This window comes from Lycorma delicatula, chromosome 9, assembly GCF_047948215.1.
Source record: "Lycorma delicatula isolate Av1 chromosome 9, ASM4794821v1, whole genome shotgun sequence".
Classification (NCBI taxonomy): Eukaryota; Metazoa; Arthropoda; class Insecta; order Hemiptera; family Fulgoridae; genus Lycorma; species Lycorma delicatula.
Genome location: NC_134463.1, coordinates 107,240,814 through 107,262,439, shown reverse-complemented (window position 1 = coordinate 107,262,439; position 21,626 = coordinate 107,240,814). Strand labels below are relative to the sequence as shown.

General features: G+C 31.5%; 1 protein-coding gene across 1 annotated transcript in view; it reads left to right on the top strand.

Annotated features, from left to right (window-relative positions):
* The window catches only part of LOC142330615 (uncharacterized), a 279,378-nt gene that overhangs the window by 63,551 nt on the left and 194,201 nt on the right, over window positions 1-21,626 (top strand). Inside the window, exons 18-23 of the mRNA XM_075376020.1 lie at window positions 2,353-2,556; window positions 5,026-5,220; window positions 9,125-9,369; window positions 12,556-12,681; window positions 14,451-14,546; window positions 18,403-18,541. Of these exons, the coding sequence (XP_075232135.1) occupies window positions 2,353-2,556; window positions 5,026-5,220; window positions 9,125-9,369; window positions 12,556-12,681; window positions 14,451-14,546; window positions 18,403-18,541 (1,005 nt within the window). The remainder of the gene's footprint in view (window positions 1-2,352; window positions 2,557-5,025; window positions 5,221-9,124; window positions 9,370-12,555; window positions 12,682-14,450; window positions 14,547-18,402; window positions 18,542-21,626) is intronic.

The window sequence follows — 21,626 nt, the reverse complement described above, 5'->3', positions numbered from 1 at the left end:
CCTTATCAATGCAACTTGTATGTTCTGTCCAATGTTATGACAATTTTTTCTTGATATATTGTCAAATTTTGTTGTGGTAATAGGGTGGATTACCATCTTGTTGATAGAGAAACAACAGAAAGAGGACATTTCGAACATTTATTGAAATGAAATGTCAGTAAATAAGCAAACCGTATGCTTAATAAACAACTTTTTTAAGAAAAATTTATTTGATATCAGTTTAATCAAATTTTTATAAATTTATTTATTAGTGATAACAATTCATTCCTTAGATTAGCAATGTAATTTTTTTACAAATCCAAACTTTTTTCCGCCATCATTTTGGGTACAGACATCGCTACCAATTTTTTTTATACCACTTTTCTTGTCTTAAAGAGACCTTTAAAATTATGCATCACACAAAGGATGCTACTATTTAAAATATTTGTGTTACAACCCCTGAGCCACTCTCCAAGAAGAGTTTGAAATTTTATTTCTTGTCAAAAGCTAGGTAGTTGACATCTTATCCTGAGAGTTACAGCATTCTATCTGAAACAGTTTTAAGGTTGCAGAGGGGTTTCCATACTTTTGACTCAACCTGTGTGTGTATGTCTGTAGTTAAAGGTGTGAGGTCTGTAAATAAAGTAATGAGATTGGTTCAGAAAAACTTTTTATTTACAATCCAGTTATTCATCGACTCTTATCACCTTTGAAATAGTTACCTTGGGAAGCCACACAACGCTTCAGACGGTTTTCCCACTCTTCATAGCAGTGTTGAAACTCAGAAACCGGAATATCCTTCAGATGGTCGGTTACTTTTTTTAAAATGTTTTCTACTGTTCCAAAATGGTGTCCTTTGAGGTGTTTTTTTTAAAGTCGGGATCAGGAAAGAGTTGCAGGGACTAAAGTCGGGTGACTTGAGGAACTAGTCTAGTGGTTGAGGAACTACAGGAGTGTTTTTATTTACCAAAAACTCATTAATTGAGGGTGCAGTGTGACAAGGTGCATTGTCATGAAACAGCATCCAGTTGTCTTTGATGGTTGGTCTCAGGCAGGCAAATCTTTCGCACTCTTTCAAGAATTTCTCAGTAAACATTGATTTACAGTCTGTCCTGTAAGCAAAAACTATTTATGGACAATGCCAATACTATCGAAGAAACAAATTAGCTGGTTTTGATTTACTCATTTTTGCTTTTTTGGGATGTGGTGAGTTTTAAGTGTGCCACTTGTTGTTCTGGTGTTTTGTTTCTGGGTTGTACTCAAATACGCGTACCCTAGATTCATAACCAGTAATAACATTTTTTTAGAAAATCAGTTTCAGTTCGCCCTAGACAATCGCTCACTTCCACCCTGTTGTTTTTCTGTTCAACAGAGAGGTTTTTGAGGACCAGTTTTGCACAAGCTTTTTCCATGTCCAATTCGTTAGTCAAAATTTGATGGAACTGTGGTCGGTTCAAATATGCGCCAGAGGAAAAATTCTCTAAGCTCTCCTAATTAACCGATTTAAATTTTTCAAACTTCATTTGAAAGTTTGAGTGCTGTTTATATGTGATTAAATTTTCAAGTATCTAGATACTTTATTTCAAGCTCTACACAATTTGGAAAAATTGCCCTTTTTAAAAAAATACATTGCAAAATTATTGTGTAAAAATGACAGACTGATTTTGTTGAAGTTTGGTGTGTTGCTTTATCATATCAAAAAATTATTTGAGGAAAAATCTGAATATCCTATCTGTAAGTACTCGAAAAAGAATTACTAAACAATCTTGTTTTTCTTTTTTCATAACATATTTATTTATAACCTATTTTTCATAATGTATTTTTCAATTTGCAACCGATGATATTGTGTGTAAAATTTGATGACAAAAGTTTTTTTTCTCTAAAATGAACAGTTATCAAGTTACCTAGGGAAATAGAAGAGAAAAAAAAAATTTATGATTTTTTTTTTTTACATTTTGTTTAATGAAATTTAAGCACACTTTTTTCAACTGGCACATAATGAAATAATCATTTGTGATTATAGTCCAGACACATTAAAGCAAAAATTAGCAATCATGCAGAGAAAGTCCAACCCAAAACAGATATCACATGGACTATAGTTAAACTAGTTATTTTGAAAATGTTCAGCATTATTTGTACTTCATTAGTTTTAGTTAATTTTGGATATAGTTAATTTTGGAAAAACTGGCAACCCAATAAAACTTCTCATTTAATTAATGCATGTTAATATTTTTATGCAAATTTTAAAAAAAATTGCAAAATGAACATAATAAAATAAAGAATTTGACAATATATCTTAATATTTTTTATTGTGAATTTCCAAGTAAATAAATTGTACATTAAAAAAAAAACATATATGTATTTTGTGCCTAGATGTAAAACCACAGCCAAATGCTACTGGTGATTATATTGTGGATGGTGTTTGTCTTTCGGAAGCTGGTATGAATCAGATTCGCCTATTAACATTAGAACAACAAGCACCACCTCGTAAAAAGCGTGCTCCAAATCAAAAGAGGCAAAATTCTTATGACAAAGAAGCTGGTATTTTGGCGACTATAGAGTCTGTAGTTGCTGGAGGTAATTTGTATTTCATATTCTTTCTTGACATTTTTCTGGTGTGTGTTTGTTTGTTTGTTATATAAATTTAATATTAATAATATTTTCAATTTAATTAATTTATAAAATATAAATTTGTTGTTGGTAAATTATTTTGCATCTGTAAATCGTACATATATGTAATTAATTTATTTAATGAAACAATGCAACCAAAAATGAAAAATTTACCACTCAAATGGTATGTTATCCACTTTGTTTAACAGTAAGTAGTTGCTGACATTGGACTGTCAAGTCCATTGCACACAAGAAAGTCTTCTAAACTGTTTAAACTTTGGTTTTTAAATCTACATTTTTTTAAAGTTTGAATATCAGGCATGTACCTCTTATCTATCTCATTCTCTACATTACAGTTGTGGTGTGTGTCGTGTGTTTGAGGCCATGTTACTGAAATTAAAAAAATAAATTATATCCTAATTTACTTTTGGATCAAAAACAAAACTTTATGCAAACATAACTTTGCAACATAAAGTAAAAAATAAGTGAGTTAGTGAAATAAATAATTAAGACATGTAGCTGGTACATCCCTGATATCCTTCTAAATATAAATAAGGTTGAGGATGTACCTGCTGGGAATAATGTATGTTGAAGTTTATGTAATAGCAATTATAGACATAAGAATGATGTTCAACATGAAAGATATTACAATGGACTTGGTACAAGTTTAATGTTGTTTATTAATCCTCACAATTGCACAAATGGTGTGATAATAGTAGCCCTGCAGAATTGTGGTATTGATGGTAATGATGAAATTGCAAGAAATATCCCCACCAAGAGAGAGTATGTCTTGTTTTAATGTGATTTGTATCTTTCAGATTAGAAGAAATACTGATGTGAACACCTAAAATATAATTTTATTTTAACCAATTTTCTTAATTTTACCCTTGAAAATAATTTTCAAAAACAAAATTTTTTTTTTATTGAATAATTTTAAATTAGGAATTTAAAAACGATGAGAAAAATAATTTTCTGAAGAATTTTAGGGCTGGTTGCGAGTGCTTGTGCTGTTACACTGCAGGATTCGAAAGGATGCAAACAAAGGTTTTATTTTGATTGAGTTGATTTGTGATTTCTACTTATTTCTTTTTATACAACTACTTTAATTTTAATTAAGAAAGTCCTTGATTTTTTCGTTTAATTTTATCTTGTTGTGGTGGGCCACAACAAGACAACATTGCATCTTCTGATGGGCCAGTTTCCTTCAAATGCCCTCTTATTTCTCTGATTCATCAGCATCCTGTCTTGGTGTTTTTTCAAGTCAAAATTGTACTGTACTAGCTGTTTTTGAAGTCTTGAACCTTGCTTGCAACCTCATAATATGTCTAAAGAATCTTAGTCTCCTCTTCTGCATGGTATCAGTGATGGGTTCTAACTCTTTGTTCTCCAAAGAGAACAAACTTTTTGTTCTCTGACTTTTGTCGTTGACTTTCCCATTGTTCATTAAACTGCACTAATAATTGCAGTTTTCTTTGTTTTAATAATTCATTATTTGTAAAAAGTAATTTTAAATCTATAAATTATACAATTTTCTGAGCTAGAAAATTAAAAGATACAGTAACTATATTCAATAATTTTTTCTTAATTTGTCATTATAATTTTTTCAGTTTTATCATGGACTCTATACAAGTGATGAATAGTGGCATCATAATGAATTTTTTGTTAACCATTTTTCATTTTATCAGGCTACTGGTAGTCACATAAATTAAACTTCATTTATAATCTATTAGTTTTTAATAATTTACTCTTTTTATTGCTTTGATTAGTTGATTGAGATCTGGTAATCTGACAGGTTTGATTTAAGTGAGGAAAAACTTTAATTATTTTAGCAAATAATTTTTGGCCAAAAGTATAAAAAGGTATGAAAAAAAGTTGCTGTTTTTGTTAGATTTTACTGTACAAATGTATTCAGATAGTATATCAGTACAGAAGGTCTTGGGGTGCAATTTGCGAATTCATCATGATATTATTTCCAGCATAAAATTAAAGTTGAAACAAAAATATGAAATTACGAACCAACAGATCGTGTTTGAAGATGCTTTAATTAAAGACATAGTAGGCTGTAGCAGTTGGCAACAATGTTTACGAATGTAGATGTGTGACATTTAAAATTTTCATCATTCCAGTAATGGCAGTGGAGTTGTTACACATTTTGTGTTGTTTTTAAAATTTTTAAGTTATTTCTTTGTTATTTGTTGATGTAATTACAGAATTGTGTGTAATTACAGATTGATGATGCAGGATCCCAGGAAAATTAGTTGATTATTGGTATTAGTTTTGTTTACTCTGTTTGTTGATTAAGTAATTTTTTAAATTTAATTAGCACAGTGATTAATAATGAATTATTTAAATTTTTAAAAAGTTATATATATATATATATATATACACACACACACACACACACACATTATATATGCTGGTATTTTATTGTTGTAGACTGTGATGATATGGATGAAGAACCAAAGGAAGAACCTCCTGGTAGTACACAATCGCAATATAAAGAAGGAATGTTAGTACCACCGAGAGAGGATGGGAGACCACCTGAACCACCAGAAGGATTTACTATTTATACCCAAGAAAATGGTGTCATGATTTTAAGGCGAAAACGAGTTAGAAATTTACAGAAATTAGGTATAAAACTTTTAAAGTGGTTTAGAGTAAATTTATAACTGAATTTAGTGCAATATATCCTTGATTATCAGATATTTTAATATATTGTACTTTAAGTTTGTTTAAAGTAATTTATGCTTTTAATTATAATTCTATTGCAGTTTTTATATTGGAAATGAGATTGTGTTACAGCAACTAAGATAACATTTAAAAGCCTATTATTAATATAAAATTGGGGAGGAACAATAAAATATATCGGGTTTTTAATTTATTAATATCTCTTTTATGAGGTGTACAGTATTGATTTAAGATTAGATTCAAAAACAAAAAGGACAGTTTTAGTTGTGCGCATGGCCATAGATTGATTCTGCATCTTTCTGCTTGACTGCACCATGAGTAAAGATGATTACTCCTGTACAAAATGTTTTCTGTGTTTTGTAGTTTTCTAACTGCGAATCTATAGTTATAGTTCAATGTGCATTCCTTCAAAAAAATTTAATTATGGTTCTACAAGTTAGGATAACATTTTTCGACGGCATGATCAGTTTGAAATATCTGGTTTCCTGTGTAAAGGGAAAAGTATGGGACAACTGAGAGTATCTGAAGAAAATGTTGAAAATGTCAGAGATTCTTTCCTGCATAGTTCTAAAAAATCTATAAGGAAGGCCATCTATGAACTAGTGATTCAGGTGACATTATGGAATATTTGAAGGAAATGCTTATAAATGCATCTATACTGTTTATAGCTGATACAGGCTTTAAAGCCTACCAACTATGCTGTCCATGTCAACTTTGCAATTGAAATGTTGCAACATGAAGATGATAATTTTCTTGATTGTATTGTGTTAAGTGATGAGTCACATTTCATTTTAGTGGAAAAGTTTACACACATGTCTGTATTTGGTGATCAGAAAATTCCCAAAAACTCTTACAATCCAAAAGGGTCTCCCCAAAATTAAATATTTTCTCTTATCCTTATAGCAAATTTATGGGCTGCCCTTTTTCACTGAAACAGGAGTAACAGGAGCTACTTATTTGGATATACTGCAAATATAGCTCTTTATTAAACAGCAAGATTGACCAGAAAATTTTATTTGGCAACAAGATGGCATGGTTGAATGATAGAGCTTGTTTTGGTGTAGCCTTGTAGGTCACTAATCTAATTTTTTTTCCTTTGGGGCTTTATGAAGGATTTTGTGTATGTGTTACCTACTGATTTGAAGCACAGGATTAAGCAACTGTCGCTTCCGTTACTCCAGGCATGCCAGTTAAAGTATGGGATGAACTCTTCTATCAACTGACTATGCGTAGCATGACAAACATTATTTACGTTGAACACTTTTAGGGAAAACTTTTAGTTACTAAAAGTTTTAGTTGCAGTCGTAAATCACAAATATAATGAAAGCATTATATTTGTGATTTACTACTGTAAGTCAAAGTTAAGAGATATTAAATCGTTTTAAAATTCTGATTTTCTTTTTTTACACCTATAGTGTAATACAAAGGGTATTTGAGAAGTAAATATATTAAGCTATTAATAACAAAAGGTAGTTTTTTCAATTAGTAAATTTGTAAATGTCTGGTGGTATGTGTCTTGTGTCAAGTTTCACACGGTTAGGAATACTGTGTTTTTATGTATGTTTAATATGACTATGTAAGAGTAAAATAAATTTTATCATTAAATTCGTTTGCACAAAAGGCAAACTGGAATTGATGGACAACTTTATTCTGTCAGAAAAATAGTGTTCAGAATTTAAAGTAGTATTGCCTGCATTTATTATCAGTAGAAAGATTCAAAACATAAACATCAAAAATGTTTTTATGGGAAAAGATTTTTTTTAAGCAAGAAAAGAAAGCGATGCGTAGAAAATATTTGGGTAGATTTAGGCAGTTGGCTCAAGAGAATTGGTTTGGAGATTTGGGTAAAATTGAATAGGAAAGAACTGGAGAACAGAAGAAAGGATCTATTCTCTGCAAAAGATAACAAAGAACAGAATAGGATGGTTGTTGAGGGTACTGGATGAGTCTTTACCGTTTGATTTTGTTACTTTCTGATTATCGATTATTATTACACTTCATGTTATCTATTATTAAGTTTTGGTTATCCATTGTGAGTTCTGCATTGTAAATCCTAATACATAAATGGTGAATATTCTTCTTCAATGATAAGGCATTTTTAATTTTACTTAAAAAATGCAGCATTTCAAGAAAGTTGTATCATTTAATCTGCAGTATCATCTATTTTACTTTCTCTTTTCTCTTTTTAAGAATCTGTTACGACGTTAACCTTTGGTTTACAGTGTTGCGGTAGATTTTAGAGAAAGGGTGGACTGTATGTGTTCATAGGTGATGAATGAAGACAACAACTTGTTGATTACTGAAGGATTGTTTTATTGTACGCTGTCTTGGCTGTTTAAAATAATTTTGTAACATAATACTTGTAACTTATAACTTAACATTAAAGGTAGCAAACATAAACTACTTAAAACTTAAAGTAATGTTCATCCGAACAAGAATTGAGAGTCCATCAAGACGCAACTACCTTGTGTCAGGTATGAGTGCAGACTGGTTAGAAGACATTACATACAGTGCTTGAGGGAGTAGGTTGTGACATAGAGTGGCGTGAAGGTCTGGCAACCATACTTTGCCGTGGGCACCCTAGCCACAGCTAGGTTTCAGCACCTGACGGCATGAGGAGATGAAAACGTAACAGAATCATTATAAACCAATTTAAAGGCCTGTTTTTATTTTAAATGCCAGTTATTACAGGTTTCAATTATTTTTCACCAATGGTGGTTAATAATAGTTGTATATCAAATTTTATTTGATAAGGCTAAAAGATAATAGTATCGATTTTAATAATTTAGACAGGATTTTTGAAATAACAATTATTTAGAACATTGAAACATGGTTGAGGAAATAATGTAAGTAATTTAATTATTAAAATAGACTACTTGACTCCAGAAATATAAGAACTGCAATTTAGTCATTTAAATAGCTTCTTTTTCCTCAATTAAATTAACAAGTAAAAGTGCACTCCAGTCATTAATGCTAAATGCCTTAATATTTAACATTTGTGAATAATTCGTGAGAACCAGTAGTTAGGATGATGACTCATTCAGTAATTGTATTCGAATGTTACATTTAAGTGAGGAAGGTCGAAGACCAAGGACGAAGTGAATGAAAAATTGATGGTAGAAGCATCATTGAGGATTTTGGACTAATTGAGTTGGAGAACAGTGCCTGAAGGTGTTGTTGTTTTTGGATTAATCCAGATAAACTTCAGAAAAGGAATCTGATGATGAACAAATGTTAACAGTGGTTGCCACAGCTGCCATCGTGTTATAAATGACAATGAAATGTGTTATATTTTAAAACTTATGTTATGAACTGGTTAATCTTAAGTTATAAGAGCTTAAATTATTGAAGAATTTTTTTCAAGCATGATGTATTCTCTTTTAATCCCTCGACAGTAAACATTTATTATGTCTGAAGTGTTGCTTTTTTGAAGTCAAACAAATTTTTAGAAATGTATTATAGTAGAAATTAATGGTATAAAATGTGTGTCTTGCATTAGTTTGACATTGTCAAACATTTCAGAAACAAATTTCCTTTTTTTTATTGTATCAAACTTTGTTACTCATGATATGTCTGATGCATTTTCCCATCAATTTCTGTTCTCTACTAATATTTTAATTTCAATATGTATGTTACTTGTTGCTTCTTTAATTGTTTGCTTCATATATTGTAATCTTTGATTGGTTGTAAACTTACACATCCCATTATTAAATTAAATGACCTTGTGCGCTGTTGTATATGACCTACAACTTAGTTCTCATTAGGATTTGCAAGAGGTTTCTTTTTTCTCTGATTTGTCTTAACACTTCTTTTTGTAATTAAATAATTATCTGTGCCTTTTTGTTAGGTATTGGTGGTTTCAATGCAAGATTACGCAATACACGGAAAGAAAAAGATGAAGAAGGTGGTGGGGATGGACAATCGACTACACCACCTGCAACACCTGGTGGTGGAGGTAGTGGTGGGACTGGTAGTGGTGGTGCAACAACTCCTGGTTCAGATGAAAAACCTCGTCGTAGGGGATTCTCACAGAATCAGCGAAAAAGAAAACCAAAGAGTAAACTGGTCGAAAATTACCCCTCTTATTTACAGGTGACTAATTATTTTTTAACAGAGTTTCATATTTAGTGGTTGGATTTATTTATGAATATTACTCATTGTTACATAAACAGACAAAGTAAAAAGATAACACTCAGATTTATTTTAAATGTCCTGTGTCCTGATTTTATTGATGTATATATATATATATATATATTTTGATTTTCTTCAATATTTTTAAACAGAGATTACTGATTTTTCTTAAGATGAATTTTTGGCATAAAATATTACGGGTAAGTTTCTATTATATTATCTTGCTTTGAGGAAGTAGTTTGTGCTGTGTATTACTTAGTAATTCTGATTTTTTTAAATTCAGCATGCCTACACACATTGGTTAGCTTTGAATGGTTCTAAGATAAAGTTTTATCTCATTGACACTAGATTTCTCAATGTATCAAAGAATGATTTGTTGTTACTAGTGTATTAAATTTATTCCTGACAGATTTCATTACTTTTAGTTTTCATATATATTTTTTTGTTAGAGGAGGGGAAACATTTTATAGGCACCATGTGGTCTCATACCCCATAGTAGTGTGGTACTCTCCCTTGTGGGCCTATCCACTAAAACCCCTCCCCCTCTACAACATAGGTTGCTGGGCCCACCTTATGTTATTATCACAGCACACCATGTGTGTTGTCTCCATCTGCCCCTCCATGCCTTGAACTTGTTGGGATCCTGCATTTCTTTATTATTTTTTTTAACTTCGACCTCTTGGAGCTGAAGACCTGCCCCGAGGGAGACTTAGAGGTAGTTATTTAACCCTGGATTTGTTCTGCCAACATGGCAGAACATATCCAGGGGTTTGGATGATCTTAACTAGAATCGTGGACACTAGTGCTACAATTGTTTGGTCTGTAGCATAGTCCCAATGATGTTCTGTGGGGTAAGCTTGCTGAATTTTGTCCTGCTTGCTTCGCTATACTGCTGGAACTAATCACATATAAACATCGTGTGTTCTATAGTGTCCTCCCACCCACAGTAATCACAATTCGCAGAGGGTCTCAGTGTCTGCATGCACAGGTATACATTGAAACATACTTGACTAGTAAGGTACTGGACCAACTTGTACCTTAGTGTTCCCTGTGTTTTTGGCACAGCCATCTCTGGAGGACTGGGATCAGTCTAGCTCCATCTGGCTTTCATCGACTGATCCCATCTCTCCTGCCATCTGTGGACAAGCCTTGCCTCTGTATCTGCCTTATCCACTCCCCTGTACATTTTTCCCTCTTCCAAACGAGTAGATACATGGGCTCAAGTCTTGCCACTGTGCAGGTGGCATTGTCTGAGATGGTCTTGTACCTGCAGCATACCCAACCAGCTGAGACAAGGCCTTCCACTTTGATGTGAAAGGAACCCCAGTGTTGGGCATAATAACTTGCCGCAGCCAAGTTTTGGTTTTGACCGACACTTCTATTTGCCTCTGGAACGTGGCGTCCTTGTTTATCCACACCCCAAGGTACTTAGCTGCAGAGGTGAGGTGGACTGCTGCAGTACCAACCCTAAATGATATCAGGGTCAGCGTAGGCCTAGACTATGATCTCTTGGGTCTTCTCCAGTGAAGTTGAAGCATAGACTATGATTTCTTGGGTCTTCGCCAGTGTTGCGCCGATCTCCTGCCGGTGCAAAATAATAATGTTTATCATCTTGTTCCCAGTGTCCATCACCACTCGTTCTGACTTTGCCGCCGCCATCAGTGCCAAGTTGTTTGTGAACTCAGTAAGGCCTGCCTCAACAGGAAGTGCAATTGACAGGACTTCATCATATGCGATATTCCACAGTGTTGGCCCTTATATTTATGTCAGGATGTATTTTATCAGCAAACATTTTTAACTTTTCTGCTATTATTATTGCAATATAAGCTTAGATTACTCATGATTATAAGGAATTTAGAAATTAAATATCCAAAAAATAAAAGATACTAATTATTGATCTGTGTAGGATATTGAAAGACAATTATTTTTATACTTACATATCATTCCTGCAGATTAGATGAAAATACTATTAAAAACAAAATAATTTAATAAAAATGTTTATAATGTCATTTATCTTTGATCTTCACCTCTTTTATTAATCACTCGCTAATCTGATCTTCCATTATTTCATTTTCAAAAAAATAATCAGCTTTTACAACCACTTTTATCTAAACAGTCAGGTGAACTTTCTGAATTATTATTAACATTAATAATAAAGGACTCAATGATATTTTCAGTCTGTTCCTGAATTATTTTATATTGTTGTCACATCTACTTGGTGTAACTGCATTTTCTTTGCCTCATCTCTTTTTGAATTTTGGTTATGTTACACTCGTGTGTGTGTGTATGTATATATATATATATATATATATATATATATATACGATATCTTTCAAATTAAACATCACATTTTAAGATGCTTTTAAATTCTTCAATTTAATCCAAATTAGTTCATTGTGTTAAATTCTGGGTGATATGGAGGAAGGCAGACAATCCTTTGTCACTGTTGAAGAAATTGCATCAGAAGAGGGTATCAGGTATGGTAGTGCTCAATCCATTATCACTGATCATCTTGGCTTTAGAAAAATTATTGCTCTATGGGTTCCGAGGTTGTTGACCAAAAATCAAAAACAGCTCAAGTTGGAGTTCTATGAGAGTCTTCTGAATCAATTTTAGCGAGAAAGGGACGATTTTTTGCAGCGCATCATCACATGTGATGAGACATGGGTGTATCATTACACTCCAGAGTCAAAAATGGCGAGTAAAGAGTGGCAAAGGAAGGATTTCCGAAGAGCAAGAGACTTTTTCCTTGAGATTCACAAACAGATACACTTCACTTGGTACAGGCTATTGGAAAATTATTTCTTGTGATTCAAGCAGCTCTTATATATGCTGTGTGTGATTGTTTGTTTTCCTACAGTAGTATATGATGCTGGAACTCCATTGGCCACCACTCCATTTTTATGTTTGTATGCTGTAATTTTTTTCAGAGTTTTTAATATGCTTTAATGCCAGTTGTGGTGCCTTGTAGCATGAATTACTCTAATAAAATATTTACTTCATTCTCAAATTCATGTGTGGCCTGGACATTGTCAGGTGCAAAGGTGATGTATACACCCTTGACATTTACTTTGTGGATGCACCTTATAGTATACACGTTTTACAGAATAATTAAAAAAATTTACAGTATATGTTAATATTTTTCAGGAGGCTTTCTTTGGCAGGGATTTATTAGATACAACCAAAGATGGACAAGACTTTTCTAGCAGCAGTAATGAATCGGATGATGGGAAAATTGAGGTCTCACAAGACAAAACTATTACATTATCACAGGTATTTACACTTGCAATTGTTGTTTTTTTTCTCTCTTAAATTATACAATTTAAAAAGTAGTATATTAATATTTAGTAAGTGATGTTATTGTTAGAGGCTTTCTTAAGTTGTTAGTGTGTTTGTTTGTTGGCACTGTTTTAGTTCATGGTTTTATACTTCAGTTAACCATGTCTACTGAAATGTGGTTTATTATTTATTGGAATTGAAAGTAGTGAAGTTTTCATAGCCACACCTAATTGCTTTGTTTTAAATTAATTGATTAAATAAATAGGTTCTTTGTTCTGCCATTTTTTTTTTACTATGTAGTGAAATCTATAGCATTGTCATTGTTTATTATGTTTTACAAATGTATTATCATCATATGTTTCATAAATATAAATACATTTTTAAAATGAATTCCGTGATGAAAGCATTGATTGGTGAGTGATTTGAGCATTTGATGTGACAAAAGATATATTGATTCTGGTCTTAATTACATTAATTGTTTAATGTTTGGTAGTAATTAATGATAGGAAAAAGTAGGTTGATGATCTTTTCAGAATTTCTTTTTTTATTGGAATTTGTCATATGAGGTATTTAATGTATTGTTTTTTGATGGAATTATAAAATTCCTGTTCCAGTGTTTCTTATAGCTGTATAAAGCTACTGAGATACAAAAAATAGTAGCTAGAGGCTTTTCTCTCTCATAATAATAGTTGTCATTTTCTATTCTATATCGCAGTAAAACGGATGGAGTATGCATGTTACGTACATTTTGGTGATTTGTAAAGTACATTCCAATGAGCAAAGATGAGAAATCAGGTTACTGTTCCCCCTTTGTACTGCATCTGTTACTCTTGAAAACAAAATAAACTGTATTTGTTTAAATCTCATAGCCTTTAACCATTTCTATTAGATGGTTAAGGGACTGACATTCATAACAAATAAAGGCAAGAGTTTTCATTTATGATAAGTATTTTAAGAAAATTAAATTATCTAAAAGCCATTTTCATATGACAAATTATAAAATTGATTCATTATGTATTATGTACCAATTACATGAGATGTGTACAATGGTGTAATAAGATGTGATATATTTTTGGTTCTAGAGTGTTAAAATTATTGATTTATTTCAAGTTTTAATTTTGTCAGATTTTGTAATTGGCTCTTCTTTGGCTATATTGCAATAAAATCTTTATTCACTGCTTCACAAAATTTTTAGTGGATATTTTACTGTCAGTGTTGTAGAAGACTTAGATGTAGTACTGAAAATTTTGATGTGACGTTTTGGTGCAGTTGTGATTTTTTAGTAATTGTAGATGATAAGGTATGGTTGTTTTCCTGCAACTGTCCATTTAATGATTAACAGATGATTACAGATACTCAGCAGGACAGAGAGAATGTTTTGGTTGGCAGGAAGGTAACACAGCTGTATCTATTACATATAGTTTTATGTATGTAATAAAATGATAAATATTATGAAATAAATGCAGTTTAAAACGTAAATAAATGTAACACAAAAATTTATTAAAAAATATAACAACTTTATAGTAGGTATTTAAAAACATAACAATGATAGAATATGTTATAAAATATATAACAAGTGGTTAAGTTTTGTTATCATTGATCTTAATTAACACAGTGGTCAATTTGTTGATGAATTATTTGACTTTCCAAAAAATATATGTGTAACAATATATAATATACGTTTTAAAATTTAACAAATATCTAAATGTAGGGATGTTTGTGTATGTTATATGAAACTAATTTAAAAAAAAATCCATTTTCAGGATGAACTAAAGGTTATTGAAGAAATGAAAGCTAAACAAGAAAAAGAACAAGTAGTAAAAAAACCAGAAAATGTTGCAAGAAAATCTCCAGTTAAGGTAATTTTTTTATGATCTTTTAAACTATTTTATAATGAGTGATAAGATTGACTAACAAATTAATTTCATGATTTGTATAAAATGTTATTACATTTTTAAATATGTTGCACTTGGATTAATGAATAACATTTATAATACAAGGGTGAACCAAATTTAAACAGTAATTTTCCTATTCTACGCAGCAAGCAGTTCTTTGCTGGTTGGTGGAGTGGGTGGGGGGTTTAATGTTTGGATAGGGGAACCAGCTTGGTTAGCTTCTCCACACTGTTCTGTCATCAGTACAGCCGTGAGTGAGCAAGAGGTTCTGTCATCTGTTGCACAATCTATAATCATAAAGTTCCAGCAGAAATTTCAGCTCATCTAAAGGTACAATTTAGGGATGCTACATTGTCCCAGAACCAAGCAATTTAAGGGTTAGGCAAGAAAGTGTAGAAAACAAAAGTCATGATCAATACCCAAGGTCAAGTCTCACAGCTGACAACATCCACCCTTCTAGAGGTTATCTAAGGTGATCACTGGTTCACTGTTGAAGAAATCGCATCAGAAGAGGGTAACAGCTGTGGGAGTGCTCAATCCATTATCACTGATGATCTTGGTTTTAGAAAAATTATTGTTCGATAGATTTTGAGGTTGTTGACTGAAAATCAAAACCAGGTCAGGTTGGAGATCTGTGAGAGACTTCTGAATTGATTTCGGCAAGAAGGGGATGATTTTTTTAAGGCGCATTGTCACATGTGATGAGATGTGGATCAGTCTGGGTCACTTCAAAGTCAATGCTGAGTAAGGAGTGGTTAAGGAAGGATGAGGGCTGCCCAGTGAAGGCCAAAACCTCTGCCAGCCGGAAAAGTTCTCACAATGATTTATTTTGTCTCAAGGAGAGTTTTACTCATTGATTTTCTCCACACTCAACGAACGATGAATGTGGCTTACTATTGCCAGCTTCTACTGTCAACAAAATCTGTCTACTGAATCCAAAGACGGGATATGCACATCGAAAATCTCATCCTTCTCTATGACAACGTCAGGTTGCACATGATTTTGACAAGGGATAAATTGGAAAAAATACACTGGGAAACCCTCGATCACCCACCCTACAGTTCAGATTTGTCCCCTGTCACTATTTTTTGTTTGCAGCCTTGAAAGAATCACTTCGAGGGGAATGATTCGAAAACAATGAAGATGTTGAGGAGCATGTGCACAATTGGTTGATGACTCATTTTCAAACGTTTTATGAACAAGGAATATTGAAACTTCCCAATTCAGTAGCAAAAGTGTGTAGATCGTGCAGGATATTATATAGATCGTCATATATTTTATAATTCACAGTTCGTTAATTTATTCTTGGGATCAATACAATCCACATACAGCAAACTTTTCTGTTTCAGTAGTAACTGTTGGGCATATTAGTATTAAGCAACCTTGAAGTTACATTTAAACAAAATCTGCCCACAGACCACAGAGATTAGCTGCATTTACAGTCCACCCATTTTTTTTAAAATTTTACATGCATAACGAAGAATAGTTTTACAGTCATGTTTACATGCGGTTTTTAACTAATATACAAGATCTGTAAATGAGGTAATGCAAATAGTTTTTTTTTGGCAGCCAAAGTGGCAACACTGTAAAGCAACTAGTAAACTCATGGTTATATGAACTGCTGATTTATATTAAGTATTAATATTTTTAGTCTATTGTTGCCATGTGAGACGTAAACAAACTTTTTGTAAATTGGAGTTTTTGTTGTGCGTTACCAAAATGAGTGATACTATTTATGAGCAATATTGTGCAATCAAATGTTGTGTTAAACTCAGTGAGAATGCTATTGAAACGTTTTCAAAATTAAAAAGTGCATATGGAGATGACGCTCTGTCATGAGCCCAATTTTTTAGGTGGTTTAAAGCATTTTCAAATGGCCAGGAATTAGTTGCAGACAATGCATGCTGTGGAAGATCGTTAACATCAAAAAGTGATGACAATGCTGAGCGAATCGGAGACTTAATACGGTATGACCGGTGATTAACTGTGAGAATGATTGCAGAACAATTGAATTTGAACTGTACTACAGTCCATCAAATTTTGACAAACAAATTGCACATGAAAAGGTCTACAAAATTGTTCCCACTGAACCTCACTGTTGAACAGAAAAACAGCAGGATGGAAGTGTGCCTCGATCTTCTAGGGAGAATTGAAACTGATTCTGATTTTCTAAAAAAATGTTATTACTGGTGATGAATCTTGGATATTTGAGTACAACCCAGAAACAAAACCAGAGTAAGGGGTTGCACACTTCAAACTCACCATGTCCCAAAAAATAAAAAATGAGCAAATCAGAAATCAAAACCATGCTAATTTGTTTCTTCGATAGTGATAGCATTTTCCATAAGGAGTTTTTGCCTACAGGACTAACTGTAAATCAATATGTTTACCGAGAAATTGTGGGAAAACTAGAAAAGTGTTGCCCGCGTGAGACCAGCCATCAAAGAAAACTGGATGCTGCATCATTACAATGCCCTTTGTTACACTGCACTCTTGATTAATCAGTTTTTGGAAATAAAAACATTCCTGTAGTTCCTCAACTCCTTTTTTCACCCGACTTCAGCCCTGCGACTCTTTCCTGTTCCCGACTTAAAAAAACACCTGAAAGGACACAATTTTGGAACAGTAGAAAGAATTTTTTTTATAATGTAACCGACCATCTACTATGACCTTCTGAAGGATATTCTGGTTTCTGAAGTCCGACGTGGGAAAACTGTTTGAAGCATTGCATGGCTTCCCCAAGGGAACTATTTTAAAGGTCATAGAGTGAGTCCATGCATAATTGGATTGTAAATAAAATTTTTTTCTGAACCAGCCTCATTACTTTATTTTGTATGTTCACAAAAACATAAACAGTTTGTAAGCAATTTATTTTTATCTCTTAATATTTATAGATCCTTTGATTAACTTTATGCAATACCTTCCATATAAACAGGTAGGTTGCAGAACCGGTAACATATATGTTTATATTTTATAATTGTGTGTAATTTTCTTTTTTAACTTAAAAAAATTTCTTTATCAGATTAAAAATACGATCAGTCATTTTTATCCAAAATAGAAAAATAATAACCCCTAATTAGATAAGGCAATTTATATTTCATATTGTTTCTAGCAAAAAGGAGTACATTAATTTATTGCTTATAATGGTCTGCCTCATGTTTGCTTGTGTTCATGACACATATAAATCATTTAGATACAAGCAGTACAAACCTGAGTTGAACTCTAAACATTATGATTTTTACTGTACTGCCAATTCCTGTGATGAACAAAATGAAGATGTCACACTTTTAGAGCTCTGAATCATTTGGATTTTGTAGGCTTAGTTTGCAATATGTAGTGTTATGTTAAGCTTGGTGGAGGAAGGCAGTGGGAAACCCCTTCACTCTTCACTTTTCCTAGTGTAGCAATTCTTAAATGTGACACAGTATGCTTGTAATTCTGGAGAACAGTTATGAATTTTCAGTCATTACTATCTGTTCATTACTACATTACTATCTGTGCATATTTATACATCTATCATTCATCTGTATGCACAAAATGTGCTAAAAGGTAACTCTTGACATCAGAAAACTTAATAATTTTAATGAAGAAATTATTTTTTCTATGAAATTCTCATAACTGTTATGAAAAAAAATATTCCTTTTTATTGAAGTATTAAATTTTTATGTTATTCTTAGAATATTAATAATAAGCTCATCTATGAAATTCATAAATTTTTAATGTGTTTTGCTAATTATTATTTTGATTAAAAATTACATTTATGGTATTTTATGTCCATTTTCTTCTTAAAATTATTATTTTTTTATTTTTTAATTTAAAGGTTGAGGAAGACGAAGGTAGTGATGCAGAAACGCTTAAAGATATACTGAGAATACCTGATAATCTTCTTGATCCTGATCTTGTAAAAACAATAATGACAGAAGGTGATGGTGATATGAAAACAGAAGATAACATTGCTGGTAAGTTCTGAAAGTTAATTTAATTTAAATCATTATAATAATCACATAAAGTTTATTTTTTTCTCGTTAATCTAACAAAAAAAAAATATGTATATATAATATTTATACCACTAGATACAGTTCATAAAAAGTAAGAACATTTACCTATTTAAAGTACTTACAAAGAATCAGCTCCATCATCAGCAGACTTATTTTATAAAATACACTTATTTAAAGAATATGAAAATTAAAAATATTTCTTTTAAAATTATATATTGTCAAAAAAATATTAAAATTTCAAAAATGCCAGCATGTAAATCCTGTTCTCATATTTAAAAACATCCTATATCCTCCATCCTATATACATGCAGTCATTTTTAAAACTAATATTTTTCACTTCAGTTTATATAATTTAAAAAAACTTTTTTTTAATTTTTGTATTTTAATTGTGTGTTATAAAACAAGTTTGTTGATAAGCTGAAAGTACTTGACAAATAGGTAAAGTTTTTACTTTTTATGAACTATATTTGGTGGTATAGATATTATTATATAATAGTTTGATATAATGGTTATGTTCAATAAAATAATGTACAGTGATAAAATATATTCCATGTAGAAACTTTCTGGACATGTTCTATTGGTGAAAATAATGAAAAAAAGTTTTTATAAACACAGATCTAGAAGTGCTTCATTTTCAAGTTATGGCTAGCGAAAGGTTTTGCCCAGGTTTCATCTCTTCTAATACAAAGAAGCCCTACTGTAATTTTTTGGACCCAAATTAAGAAACAAAGTTGGTGGTTTCTTATGTAATTTGAGAAAATATTTGAAAATAGTATTAAAGTGATTTCTAGCTAATAAAGAAAATGTGGCATTGCACATTGTGATGGAAAATTATTTTTCAGGAAATGAACGTATGCATTTCCTGTTAGGTTTTTGTTGAACTCAGATGATCCCAGAATTTTGTCTTAAGTAATGCCACACCAAACATTAATGTGAAATCTATGTTAGAAACTGGTTTCCACAGAACCATGTGGATTTTCTTCACTCCATAAATTATTATTTTTAGAATCGAAGACTGTTTCTTGTAAAAGCGGCTTCATCAGTAAATAAAATTGTATTAGTCAGCATTTAGAAGCCAATCATTGAAGTTAACTGCTGGCAGTAATCTGTCAAAAAAATTTTGAACCTTCTGTAGACGGAAAGGATAAAGATTACCTTTTTGTAGGATGTACCACACTTGATTTTTGACAAAGCAGTGTGACATGAAATTCACCTTGTACTAGTGCCTGGGCTATGCTGATTATACTGCATCACACGATGTTCATCGTTAACACAATGGTTTACTTGGTGTTCAACAGAAAACAAACATGTTGGAAGTGACACTTTCATTCATAAATGCTGATACACTGAAAAAAAATTATATTTAGAAGCTGCTTCACGAAATCTGTACTCATATTCATGTCAAGTGGCTTCAGAATTTCATTATAAAATCTATAAACAAAAATTATATAGACATATTCTTCATTAGAAAATTGAAATGACATTTTTATACTACGATATGATAACACTACACTTCCTTTACCTGTATGATAATGTAGATTCAAACGAAGATACAATTGAAATATTCAAACGACATATACAATTTTTGTCGTTGACCAGTTGTTAGTATCTCCAACTTAAACAATAAAAGTTTTTTAAATATTTCTATAATAACATACATTTCAATTTAGTTTTTTGCGTAATTATTTCATTTTACCTGTGTAAATTATTGAATATACACAGCTAAAATATTGCTTTATAAATTTTGTATTTTTAAAAAAATTATTTTCAGTAATTAGCGTTTTTGTTTGTAAAAAGAATGTTTATAAGGTGGTGAAAGAATAATATGATTTTCTGTTAATATTTTTCATCTGTTTGGTTTAATAAAAAACTGATTGTTAAAAGTTTTTATTGGCTGTATTTAGATTAATTTTCTCATAATTTAATTCTCTATAAGTTTTGTTACTAAATCTTCTACATTTATTAGTCAGTTAACAAAGCTATTATAATGTAAACCTAAAAAAACTTGTTTTTGACACAAAATCTTGTTTTATGTTGGATACCTTAAAAACTACTGGAGTTACAGTTCTGGAACCTGTTTTATCTTATCTCATAAGAAACTACCAACTTTACTGCTTTATTTGCATTCCATAAATTACAGCAAGGCTTCTTTTTATTAGAAGAGTTGAAATCAAAGAAAAATATGTTAGCCATAACTTGAAAACAAAGTGTTTTCAGACAGACCTATGTTTATATAAAGTGTTTTCATTATTTTCACCATGATATTGTGCTGAAAGTTTCTCTCTTTCTTTGTGGGACAATTGCGCGTGTGTGAAAATAATTTTAATGAAGTATTTACCATTGACTGGGATTTTTCATTCTGATCAATTGTAAGTAATGTATTTCATTATTTTCAATGATTACCTCGTTATGAGTTACTCGGTATGACTCATGTAAAGATGATTTTAGCAGCATGTCTTGCATGAATGGGATTCACTGTTTTACTTCAGTTTCATGTTTTATTCTATATTCCATGCTGTTGTACTTAAAGTAAACTATTTTATCTAAACAAACTCAATATTTTTTTCTCATAGGCCTCTTCGTAAGTTCACAACCTGAAATCTGGTGCTGCATATATATTGTGTGAAGCATCATTTTTCATTTTGTCTTCATGTAATAGGCCAGTGATAAACATCTGGTAATGTAAGATGTCTGATTAGATCGATGCAGTACATGGAGAAGCATTATTCTAAGTAAAAATGGTGGCTTTCTCACTATAGTATCTGCTTGCTATTAATTGTTTTCTGTCCTTCCAAAACCTTACTGATAATTGTAATTTTAGTATTTTGTTACTGATTGTAAAATCACTTTAAAGGTTGATGATTTAGTCTTGAATTTTTCCTAACTGGAGAACTACAATATTTACACCCTTTGCTGTTTGAATTCTTGCTCATAACGATAGATCCAGGTTCATTTTGTCTAATTTTTTCAGTATTTCATCTTCTTAGTTAAGTAATGCTTGAATTTACTTTATTATATAAATTTAGTGAATTGTACTGTTGCTTAC